General features: G+C 43.1%; 1 protein-coding gene across 4 annotated transcripts in view; it reads left to right on the top strand.

The window, feature by feature from the left end:
* FNIP1 (folliculin interacting protein 1) overlaps nt 1–12293 on the top strand; it is a 64630-nt gene that overhangs the window by 11751 nt on the left and 40586 nt on the right. The window contains exon 1 of one of the 4 annotated variants that reach the window (XM_068205721.1): nt 8387–8776. The exons of the other annotated variants lie outside the window; for them this stretch is intronic. Within the exon in view, the coding sequence (XP_068061822.1) occupies nt 8766–8776 (11 nt within the window). The 5' untranslated portion in view covers nt 8387–8765. Of the gene's footprint in view, nt 1–8386; nt 8777–12293 lie in introns of those variants that run through there. 4 annotated transcript variants of the gene reach the window in all.

The raw sequence follows: 12293 nt of genomic DNA on the forward strand, positions 1-12293 counted from the left end.
TTTCCCCTTGATGCAGTGGAATAAATAGCTTTGTGTGTTGCTGTGGCTGGTTCACAGCAGGTTACCTGCAGCGCTAGGCTTCTTTGGGTTCCACATTTTAAGGATGCTCAGGTGGACAGACTGAAAGCTGCTGGCAAGCTGTGGTGGCTGGGAGTGTCCGGAATTATGTTTGCATCAATTTGGTTACTACCAGCAAAGAGGGGTTTATTGAACGTACACTAAATATACATATATATCTTGATTAAGTACAGCCTCTCCCAGTAGAACAACGTAGGTTTTATCAAGTGATTCTGTTGATTCGGTCAGGCAGAGCTGGTTTGGACTGTGTGTTCCAGCTCAGTCCCGTGATAAGGAAGGTGTGTGTTTGGAGCGAGTTCCAGTACTGATACCCAGGGAGGGCATGTTGAGCTGAACCTGCAGTTTTCTTTATCACAGACAGATTTTAGCAGTAAGAAAAGCTCTGAGGCATGTAAGGGCTATGTTCAGCTGATGCTCGAAGCTGCCATGTATCTGTCATGTGGGGCTCTCAGTAATACTTGACCAGTTCAGTCTTTCTGCTGTGGAAAATCCCTTTAGATGGATGATTGTATTGAAGAGCTTGGGCAGTGGCCAGTCCTATCCTGTATTTTCCATTCCTACCATTCTTGGAAACCCAAAACCTTGAGCATGTAATGAGACTTAGAAAACTGAAGGGGATGGCAGAAAGCCTGAGGGTACAGAGCTCCTTGCAGCAGTGAGCAAAGCACAATGGAGCAAACCCAGTAGAGCACTTTGTTAAGCTTGGTTTAAAGGTTGAGCAGGCCTTAACTGATAGCTAAATTCATTTTTATATGTTCTTCTGCTTTGGGTAATCAAAGCATTTAAGACCTCACAGTTAAGGTGCATTTGCTTGAAGGTGCCAGGCTGCTCCAATATTCTGATAGTCTATATATTTTTTTCCAATATGAATGAAGTTGTGGCTTGTTCAAACATCTGATTTTTATTTGTCCTCATGTCCTTATGAGTTACATAAAAGTGAAGTCAACCAATGTCTTTAGTGTCTGCTCTATATAAATCTACCTGAAATAGTTTCAGGTCACCTTTACATGCTTAATTTGGAAAACAGTTGAGCAGCATGATTCTTGCCTTGGAGAATTAAGCAGTCTAGGTTCCTCACAGTAGTCTTGGGGCTCTTGCAATCTCTGCGCAAATCAAGATCTCATCCCTTTTGCAAGTTAAATAGGGGCCTGTTTGACTTGTGGAGCCAGTAAGGGAGGGATGTTCAGTGCATGGATTGGAGCCAAGTTGGAAAAGTCTTCCCTCCTGAAAAGCAGCTGTGGGATAGACCCAGTTCATCTAAATATTCAGTAGTGTTATTTGGCAGATCTCTGAAATCATTCCTAATTGTTTCTGGTTCAGAGCCTGGCAATAGTTTTGAAATGCAATGTACTTGACATTTAGGGGTTTTGAGGGTTAACTAAAGGGATGGGTCAAAGTCATCTGGGTTTATGGCAGCAGGTAACCACTTTGTGTGCAGAAAGATTGCAGAATTGGGCCACATCAGACATTTGAAGGTATTGGAGGATGCTTAGATGGCAAGTGACAACACTGGTGTCAGGCAGTTGTTGATTCATGGGGAGTATCAATCATTAGGACTTGTGGGGTGTTGATATTAATGAGCATCACAGACAGATAGGGCAGCCTGGGATTTCATTCCATAGGTATGAATTTCTTATACTTGCTTGTATAATCATCCTCTGTCTTTAGTTTGCAGTTGTTCCTGTGTAACTGAGATGGGGTTCTGGTGAGAGCTGATGGGGGCAATAAGGCTGAGTCAGCGCTGTGCTTGGGCATGTGCTGTAAGTCTGGAAGTGGTTTGACTGCTCCCAGTGAACCCACTGATGTGTCTAGCACTAGGCATTTGTTTTAAGTAAGTTGTGAAATCTACATGAACGAGGAGGATGAGACTACAAACACACGATGTTTAAAATCAAAGGTTTAGGGGGTTGTATTTGTCAGGAAAAAAGCTTTTGGCATTTAATGCATTTCAGTGACATATTGAGCTTAAATGTCACCTGCATGGGAAAAATGATCATCATCTATTACTTTTATGTGACTGTCTTGATAAATGACCTGGTAACATAGCAAGCTGAAGTTCGCTGTAGTCCTCTACACCCCCGGGCTTTGGGCTGAGAGCAGCATCTTGGGATTATCCCTACGTCAAACCTTGTTTGAACTTAGTACAAACATACACAGTTTGTGAAATTGGTTTACCATGTCCTGAAAATTTCTTTGATATTTTTAAAGCCTGTTGCTATGGAAACCAGACCCCATAACAGAAAAGCTTTTTGGTGCTAAGGAGGCCAAGAAATTCACTTAACAACAGGAATAAAGCCACAGAAAAATAGCTTGTATTCTTTTTCCAAAAGCAAACAAACAAACCCTAGAAGGAACCCTGATATCCTGAAGCAGCTTGGACCAGGATTACCAGATGGAAGGAGACACTCTGCTCTCAGGGCTTCAGAGCCTGGCCAGGGACCTCACCCTGTGGACATATGCACTGGTCCTGGCTCTTACAGGCGAGAATAATCAGGGAATTCACAAGCATCTTTCTCTGAAATAATACATGTGTCTTTTTTTCCTTTTTTTTTCGACATGGAAAGGTTGAAATGATGTGATGGATTGGTTTATGGGCAAGAAAACACAAGTTTTGCTTCTCAGAACTGGATGTCCCCTTTGTGCTTTGCTAATACAGAAACTGGCAGAACAGGCATTACTTTGACGTTGGGGCTTGCAGCCCTTTTTCCTTGTGTCTCATGACTGAGTGAATCAACACCTAATTAAAGTCACATGAGGGACAGAGTAAAATGCTGTTCAGGCACTGATCCCTGTGAATCTTTGGAGAATAACTACTTACCTCTGTCTTCCTCCTTTTCCAAGCAACCCCGAACAGCTGTGGATCTGCCTTTTTTTTTTTTTTCTTTTTCTTTTTTTTTTTTTTTTCCCAGAGAAAAGAATAGCAATGTAGACCTCGGCTAAAGCAATGCTGCCTATGCAGATAAATGAGATCTGGGGTAGGGGGAAGGAAGACCAGGGAGTTCTCAACATAATCTTGAGGAATTGGAGTGATTTGAGTTTGTGCTGGGGATGATTTAGCTTAAAGCCTGAAAGCCTTGTCTATTTGACACTCCTGGAAATTTAACTGAGAATGGGAACGTTGGGCAAGGAAGTTGGGAGTGATCTGTGGGCTTTCTTGGTATTTTTAATATTAGCTGTAATTTTACCACTTGTGGCTTGTTATGAAGGTCCATAACAATTGCTTTCCATCTCTGAGTGACAAATACTTGTGTGGAGATTTATTAGGCTCTCAATTATCACTCGGTCACAACTGCAGCCACCTTAATCAATTACAGGACCGTGGCTTACTGCCAAGGAATGCTCCAAGCCCCATGCTGCCTTGCCTGCGCTGGATGACTTTCACCACCAAGACCATATTTTTTCCCCTTATAAAACTCACAAAACGAGTACTGCAGGATGTTTTAATCAGCACAAGCAGATGTCTCCCTGCACCCCGACACAGCAGAGGCTCGCGGGTCGCGCGCAGGGCTGTGCAGCAGGTGCAGTGCCTGCAGCCAGAGGTTTGGTGGCTGTCATGTGCTGGCACTGGAGGTACCAGTGGTTTGGGCACTGCATGGAGTGGCATCTCCAGGCTGGAGGTATCCTGGCTACCTGCAGCCAGGCCAGGGGGTTTCAAGGTGAAAAAGCAGGCTCTGGGCTGATGCCCTGGCAGGGACCCACTATATCCTGGTACCCTTGGCACAGCATCACCCACCCTGGTACAGCTCACAGGTTAAAAAGCATGACATAAAAAAATTGCAGCTGTTTACATGCTAGTCTTTTAGCCTTTAAAAACGTATTTATTTTTAGATGTATCTGTCTGATTTAAAAAAAGAGCTTATTTAGATGTGTTTGCTTGGTGCAAGAATCAGCTGACATGTCAGGCACAGCTAGAGCACACCGGCAGTTCGGTTATGCACCTTGCAGCTTTTCTTTTAATGTCTCCTGAAGTAATATATTGAAAATCTCAGTTTTCAGCAGTGCAAAAGAATAAAACTGCCATAGTCCTTATGGTTTCTGAGACGTGCTTGAAAATAAAAGCCTTAAAGACAATTTAAGCTGAAGATAAATACAGAAAATTCAATATTTGTCTATTAAAAAATTGAAAATGTTAGAAGTATTCAACCAAAGTACCCTTATTCCATCAGGAATCTTTCAAGGGTTTTTTATTATTATTAATATTGGTGTTGATAACAATAGTGGAGCCTTAGTGATTCCTCTAAGATGTCTTCATTTTCATGACCAGAAAGGTCTTGCAGTCAACCTTGACTCTTGTTTGTCTTTTCATTATCTCATCTATTGATATTCACAGTTTCCAAAATAAAAAGCATCAATTTACCATTAAGTTCCCTAAGCAGACTTTGCAGTTGATAAATCCGAGCTTGTGAGCTTGATTTTGTCAGGTTAGTTTTGTGTGTGGATTTAAGGATTGTTGAACCTCTCGTGACATCTCCAGAGCTGCACGGCACAAAGAAGGGAACACAGACTGCCCCCCATAACCCTCCTCTGCTGCATTACATAATTCTGGGTGATTTTAGCAGAGTCTTTATTTCCAACAACTATGCTATTTCCAACTGTGTTCATCAAAAGCAATTTGTAATGGAACTTTTTTTCTCCCCAACTTTTCATTAAATACACACAACACTCAGCTATTTACACTTAATTTTTACTAGCTACAGCAGAAGAGTCTGCTCTGCACATCCGAGTGTGCACAATAAAATAACTGTTTGGCAGGAGGAAAATGCCCTGTTGTCTTGCAGTACCAGTTGGTATTATGGAGGTTTGTTTGGTGTTTTATACTAGATTGCAACTGGAAATGCGATACAAATTGAATACCAATGTTTCAGTAGCCTAACCATGCATCAGATTTTCACTTTGATAGTTATTGTTATTTTCAGCATTTTTATCAGGATGTGAAAAATTACAGCAGTAGATAGGCAATCTGCTGAGGTCTCCAGGTTCTTAAAAGAGATAATTGTTTCATGTCTTACCCTCCAAGAGTGCTCATAGGCAGATTTGTAGTTGCTGATGCTCCTTTACAATGCTGGTAGAGACAGTTTATTCCAGTCATGAGACCTTGTGCTGGTAGTGAGAATCCTGTGTATGAAGAGTTTATAAACTTGCTGATTTGTTTTTTTAATCTCATATCAAAGGCACTTTTTTCAGCATTTAACAATCTGGTTTCTTTTAAAGAATAGAGGGCTCAGGTTTTGAAACTCCAGGGGGCTGCTTGCAGTGATTTTTCTCTTTGGGCTCTTGCTGACCTTTGGCTGGGCTTATGTTTGTGTGTGCAGGTTTGTGTACATGCTCCAGGTATGTATGGAAGGTTCATGCTTTAACATCTGCACTCTTCCTCTCCAGCAGTGAGAATTTTTTTTGTTTTTGCAGGGATACAAAAATGCACAGAAAGCACATTTTTTTAGAAGTCTAGCTCAGTGGCAATCCTACTAAGGCAAGTATTTTGTAGAAAAATGGTATCCAAGTATTTCTAGTCAGATTTCAAATAGGATCCTAATTCGTTTTCTTTCTTTTCATCTAGTGTGGCTTCCAGCTCCTACCTTCGTACATTACTAAGTAATAAATATTTCTTGGCTCACTCACTGGCTCTTTGTTGTGTGCGTTTACAACATGTGTGAGGGAAGCCTTTCTTTAGAGGAAAGACTGAAAAAACTTGTTAAGGCAGTGAAGACCGAAAATTAATTATTTCATTACTCTAGCCTGTGGTTGGAGCAAACTCTGTTGTCTGCTTGGTTTAAAATCAGATTATTTATACTCAAAAGGTGCATATGAGCCTTTGCATTGGTTTTAAGTGTCTTCAGAAATGCCTTTGTCTGCAGTGAAGGAAGTGGTTATTTTTGGTGCTGTTTGGTTTTGAGGGTTGTTTTGGTTTCTGTGTGTTTCAGAACATGTCCCCCCCCAGCTGGGCATGGGGGTCTGCAGAGGGTCCACTGGGCTCTGGGCTGCTGGATGTGGTTGAGCACCATCACCCACATCTTTCCCATCTGCAGCTGGGTGGATGTGCATGCATACTGAAATATCTCCCTGGCTGGTGATGGGCTATTGCAGGAGATTGATAACTTCAGTTTTTTGAGCTTGAGTGTTTTTCTGAAGCCGAGTAATATTGCCAGTTTCGTTTTTCAAACTCAAATTTTAGACACAAAAAAAAGGAAAGCCTTCACCCTTTCAAAGAGAGGCCTGGATATACACCTAAAGAGGATGGTGCAAATCTCATGTTAAAGATGCTCCCGTGTTTTCTTGGATATGGGAGTGGTGGCAGTGTGTATAAACAAACATTGAATATCTGAATTCCTTCCTTAAGCAATAAATATTCACTGATAGCACTGTTTACTCTCTGTACAATTTGAGTCTGTGTCTATTTGCAGAGAAATTCCTTCCAGTATTTTTCCTGGTCAGTTGTTGGATGGAGGCTGGGTCAGCTTTCAAAGCACTTCTTTTAATACGCATCAGGTTACCCTGATGTAAAATGGAAACCTTAGATGTTACTCCTGTAAATAAATGTTTACATAATACGAGGCACTTCTCAGCATTGCATATCTAAGAAAAAAAGGTCACTTTTGACATCAGTAACCTTTAGAGAGTGGTGCCTTTGCCACACAGGTAAAGGAAGTTACTGTGCACTGCACATTCCTTCACTAGATAAAGAAGGTAGCTAGGAATGGTCAGATTTTACTGCTTTTGTCTCCTAAAGTTTGGCATTTTAAGCTGTAAAGGCAGGATCTTGTAACCAGCACATGCCCAGTTTTGCTCATGTGAGTAATTCCACTGAATTCCCTAGCACTAGTCATATATGAAAAGCCAAGTCTATAACGTATGCGTTTGTGGCATCAGGGCCTCAATTCTTCATTTCTAAATGAGAAACTTCCTGTAAAGCATGGTAACAAAAGATAATGGTTTTATCTCTCTTTAGTTTGCTGCTTTTATGTCAAAATACTTGTCCAGCACCAAACATAAAAATATTACCATCCTATAAAACGGCAACAAAACCATTGTAGTGGCAAGAGATTAAGGATTTCTCCCTGAGCTTAACCCATGAGATGTGTGGCAGAACAGGGAGCTTTGTGTTCTGCTTTGGAATCCATTCCAAAGGACCAGCAACATTTGTCCTCTTGGCATTGTATGGTCTTGGAATGAAAGTCCCTGAACAGGTGCACCAGTTCAGCCACTCTGTGATACAGGGGAACCATCAGTATCATTGGGTTGTGGGATGCAGTGGAACGGGAGATCCTGATGATAAATCTATTTTTGCCGCTTATGTATTTAAAATATTGGCAAAACTTGTAGGTTTTCAGACACTGGGGGGAAAAACACAAAGTAGGAACTATGATGCTGTAGCCTTCTAACATCACGTATTACCTGAGTTTTACCTGAAGATCATACAGAATTAGTAGTACGAGTGATTAGCCCCACCGATGCCTGTGACAAGACTAGGTGGCTTTAAGTGTGCATCGCATTTTTGAACGCCCAATTCCTTCTTCACTTCCCTGTCTGTCTCGTTCCTCCCCCACAGTTTAGCGATAAAAGCTTGTCAAACAGTTCTTTGCTATTTGATGTTTGTTAAAACGCACTTTGCTGTTGTGATGTCTGGGTACCCTTGCTAGCATGACCCGGGTTACCGCCGGAGCACAGTCAGTAACCTTGTTTACAGCCACCAGGCTTGGTCGGGTTTTCTTTCAGCGCATTATTTGGAGTATTTAATTTTTTTCCCGTCTGTGGCCATCCAGTTATCTTGCATATGCCCGCTCCTTGCCGTGTAATATTAATGAGCCCTCGCTGAGCGCACAGTGCGCCCTTTGTTCGGAGCGGGGAGGGGGAGCGGCACCGGGCGGAATGCGGGAGTCGCGCCGCAGAGGCAGCAGCGAGCGGGGGCGGCCGGGGGCTCGTCGTTCCCCTTCCCCGCCGAGCCCCTGCCTGCAGGAGCGCTCCGAGCCGCTGCGGAGGGAGGCCCGGAGCGCGGGGTGCCGCCGGGGCCGGCGGCCGCGGGTGGCCCGCGGTGACAGCTGTGTCACATGATGGCTGTCAGCGCGGGCTCGGCCACCCGCGCGCCCGGCCTCCGCCGGCAGCACCGCGCCGCTCCCGGCGCTGTGAGGGCTGCGGGTGCCGCCGCCGAGGAGGCCGCCCTGCTTCGCCCCCCCGTTCCTCGCCGAGCGGGCTGAGTTCCCCCCGGCGGCCGCGGGTCATGAGCCCGAGCCGGGAGCGCGGTGGCGGACAGCCGGCGGGTGGATGGCACTGACAGGGCAGCGCTTGGCTCCCCCCGAATGACGCCGGTCGTCTCTGCAGCAAGCGCTGGAAGAGACGAAGGAGCGGAGAAGACGGGCGCTCTTTCCTCGAGCAGAAATCCCAGGCTGTGCAGAACTGTGGGGCAGGATTTGGGTTATGAAACTCCGGGGCAGCGCAAACGCGGCCGGGTGCAAACCCCGACACTGCTGTCCTTAAGGTGGTTTCTGTGCTCCTGTTGCTAGGATTAAGGCTTTGCATTGCAGCATGGAGAGTCTTTTGTTTGAGTTAAATTCAGACCTCTTGATATGTCACCTGACAGTCTTGTGGTTTTGGATGAATATGGCTCATTGCTATTATTAACCTGAGTTGGCAGCCAGGCACAACAGGAGTTTATAGGGATTTTGAAAAGTGGAACTGCTCGGGGGACAAAGATGCTTCCCAGGTATGGTCACTGCACAGTTCTTGAGATAATTTTGATTATTTGAAAGCTTATTATTTTCCCTGTGATGAAAGTATTTCTTTTCCAGAGATGTGAATCCTCTAGAGATTTTTTTTTTATGATTCTCACTATAATTTTATGCTAAAAGGATGCAAATTTTTTTTTTGCCTGAATTGGTTCTGTCTTGTAACTTTGCAAAGGGAAGTGCACTCTGCTTGAATAATGTAATTTTGTTCAGTGCTAGTGAATTTACCTGAAAGGAGCTGTGTCTCATTTGTGTCTGCTTTTAATTAAAAATATTTCAAGAGAGCATGAAACTTGTGTGTGTGTATATGCCTATATTTGCATGCATACATGTACCTAAATCAGCTAAAACCTGAACAGGTACTTTTTGAAATGGCATAAGTGAAGTAGTCCCAAAAATATTTTATGAAATTATTAACGGTGATTGTAAATTCTGCAAGGTGTGTGAATTGCGAAGTTATTCAACGTACTACACAGCTTTAAGAAAATCTTCCCTCCCATTTATTTTCAGTGTAATAGTCCAGATTATGATTACTGTGTTGACTAGGCTGCACCTAACCTGTCAATGTTATGTGTTTTCGCTTGTGGAAAAGCATCTGGCTCACGTATTAGACTTTAGAGTATAAATTAGGTATCTTAATGAGAGTCAAGTGACTCTCATTAGAAGGGAGAATAAAAGAAAACAAACTAAAGTCAGCTTCATATACAGATAAAGAATTGGACAGAGCCAAGGGGCTTGGCAGGCAGTTGAAGTTCAGGTCCAAGTTTGTTGTACCTGTGAAATACCTGGCTGATGTACTTTGTTCCTGGTGTACAATATGTACTTAGTATAAGCAGCACAAGTTTCCTGGAGCTCAAGAAGTGCATCTATTCCAGGTGAGGATTGCTAAGCTGGTAAATAATGAGACTGACTTAGAGATGGAGCAGGGAGCTGACCTCCACAGTGCTGCAGTGCCTGTGGACATGTCACCCTCTTTCAAGAGGTGAAAAGCAGGGGGCTTTTGTATTTGAAAGAAACATTATTTCCATGGGACAAACCTGAAACATGTCACCACTGCAGGCAGTCAAGGGTACTTGTCCCTGAGATGATCCACCGTCTGTCTGTTCTTCCATGCTACCCAGAACCCAGGTCCTGTGACTTCTGTGAAAGCCCAGCTGAGGTCACCGTGGCAGAGGGCAGCGTCACCCGGGGCGCTGGGCGAGCTCCTTCGCAATCCAGCCTCCAGGGCTCCCTGCCTGCCCTGGCCGAGGCACCAACGCTGCTTTTCTCTGCAGAATCAGCAAGTGCTCACCACCACAGTCACACAGCCCTGACATGACCTCAGCTCTTGTAAAGACAAATGTCTTGCAATTTTTTTTCTAAGTATAGGCCCCGTAGTTTCTCTACTTTAGGGAACTTTCTTCCTCCTTGCAGCCTTATGGTTGTGTTATGTCACCAGCACTTAAACAGAATCTCTCTCTTGAAATGCCAGCTTTGCAAATCAGCCATGCAGCCTGGATCATCCTTGTCTTGTGAATCCTGAGTAAGTTCTTTTGTGTTTCAGGTGCTGTTTTTAAAGAAATAAATAACCTGCCCATGCCTCTAAGAGGAGATGGTCTTCCAAAGCTGTAGGCATCATTAATACACATTACAGTTCTGTTTTCATTGTTTCCGAATTAGTTGTGATATTTCAGAATGGTCTGTGCAGCTGTTTTGTGCAGTAATGGTCAAATAATAAGTGAGTTACTGAAATACAGTAGGAAGGTATTAAAGTATGTACAAGACCCTCCCCATTAATCCTGTATTCTCAATTTTTGTTGTATCTTCTCAAAGCCAAAAGAAAAAATCTAGTAAGAGGTAATAGTAATCCGCAGAGGCATTTGGGCAGGAGAAGGGCATTCCTGGTTGGAAAAGTCATCTCAGGGCTGAGGGGAGTATGATAGGATGGTTGGACTTCGTTCTGGACTTGATCACCCTTCCCTGTAGCAAAGTAACTGCAGGATCCCATATACTGGGCTGTGTAGGTACAGGTGAGTGTGCTTTGATGTGGCTGTACATCTCCATGGAACGTGGAGATAATCTGAAATCCCAGTGCACTCAGTGGAACAGTCTCATATTTACAATGTTAGCTCTTCATGGCAGATGCAGCCTCTGTCAAAGGCTTGTGTAGTAGAAGTTGTCTGGGTCTAAGCACTGCTGCAGCAAAGATAATACCTGGAGAATCAGCCACAGGTGCTGGAGATAAGCTCTGGAATCCCTGTGCCTCTGTTCTGATGCTCATCTAGCAGGAGTGAAGGAAGATGTTACCTTCTGCCAGAGCCTGCGAGGGGAGCATGGGACAAGGTGGGCCCGTCTGCTCTGCCGGGCTGTTCCTGTCACCCTTTAAAAAGGTGCTAACATGTAAACCATGCAGAACAGATAAGCTAGCATAAACTATAAATATCATTTGCGTAGATGCATTTAAAAATAGTTCCAAGTGATTCATCACCAGGCAATTTTTATAACTATGGGTAACATGATGTAGGAAAACAATAGTTTGACTGATAGTTTCAACTTACTTTTTACATGTTTAGTCCTATTCTGGTTATGAGCAGCCTTACTTTTTAGAAAACTCTTTTCCAGTTCTTACCTGCTTAATATCTTGATAATTTTGCTTCAGTTGCTTTACTTTAGATTTCTAAAGTATCTGTTTTTATTAAAAGGTAACCAGATACTATCTAAGCCATGTTAATATAAACAGTTTTAAAAGTAGTCTCAGCCAGGAGGGAAGATAATACTAAGCTAAACCTTTAATGTAATGAAGAAGTGTTGTTCATGTTTTAGGTGGGAATGAGGAGGAAGGAATGTACTAGGATTCAATTACAGGGGAAAATACTGTATTTTAATTGTTGGAGTGGTAACAAAGGATTTCTGTGTCTGTTGTGTCATCTATTAAAACTTGCACAGAGTGAAATAATACCAATTTACAGCCATTCAGTTCTTGCTGAGAAACATTGATGGTGGTAGTAAACTCCAGGAACACAAGCAAATTCATCCTTAGAGAGCAGTTGGAATTCTGGATTGCTATGAAACTCTACAGTAGAGGTGTCAGGAGGCATGAAATGGATTTGTAAGCTACAGGTAATATTCCTGGTGACCGAAGGTAAAAAAAGGCAGAAAAGCAGAAAAGATGAAAAAAGGGAAGAGCTGAACAACAGTAGGGCTTAAGTGTGAATATGCATTAAAATACCATTTTTCAGATCTTGGTCTCATTGTTGCTAGTTTCTAATAATTCCATCATTAATCATAGGAAATTTTCCCTTTCTCTCCCAAATAATTCCTTTTCTTTTGCACTCTGTACTTGTGTGAGTGTCTGTGCAGGGGCATTGAATCAGATGCCCTCCAGAAGACCCTTCCAACCTCAACCAGTCTGTCGTGGTGTGAGAGCTGGGTTTTGTTTCTAAAACATCCCATACAGTATTTATATGTCAACGGATTTCCACTCCATATAGGTATTTTTGAACATCTCATTCTAGA

The sequence above is a fragment of the Anomalospiza imberbis genome, chromosome 15 (assembly GCF_031753505.1).
Source record: "Anomalospiza imberbis isolate Cuckoo-Finch-1a 21T00152 chromosome 15, ASM3175350v1, whole genome shotgun sequence".
In the NCBI taxonomy this organism is placed as follows: Eukaryota; Metazoa; Chordata; class Aves; order Passeriformes; family Viduidae; genus Anomalospiza; species Anomalospiza imberbis.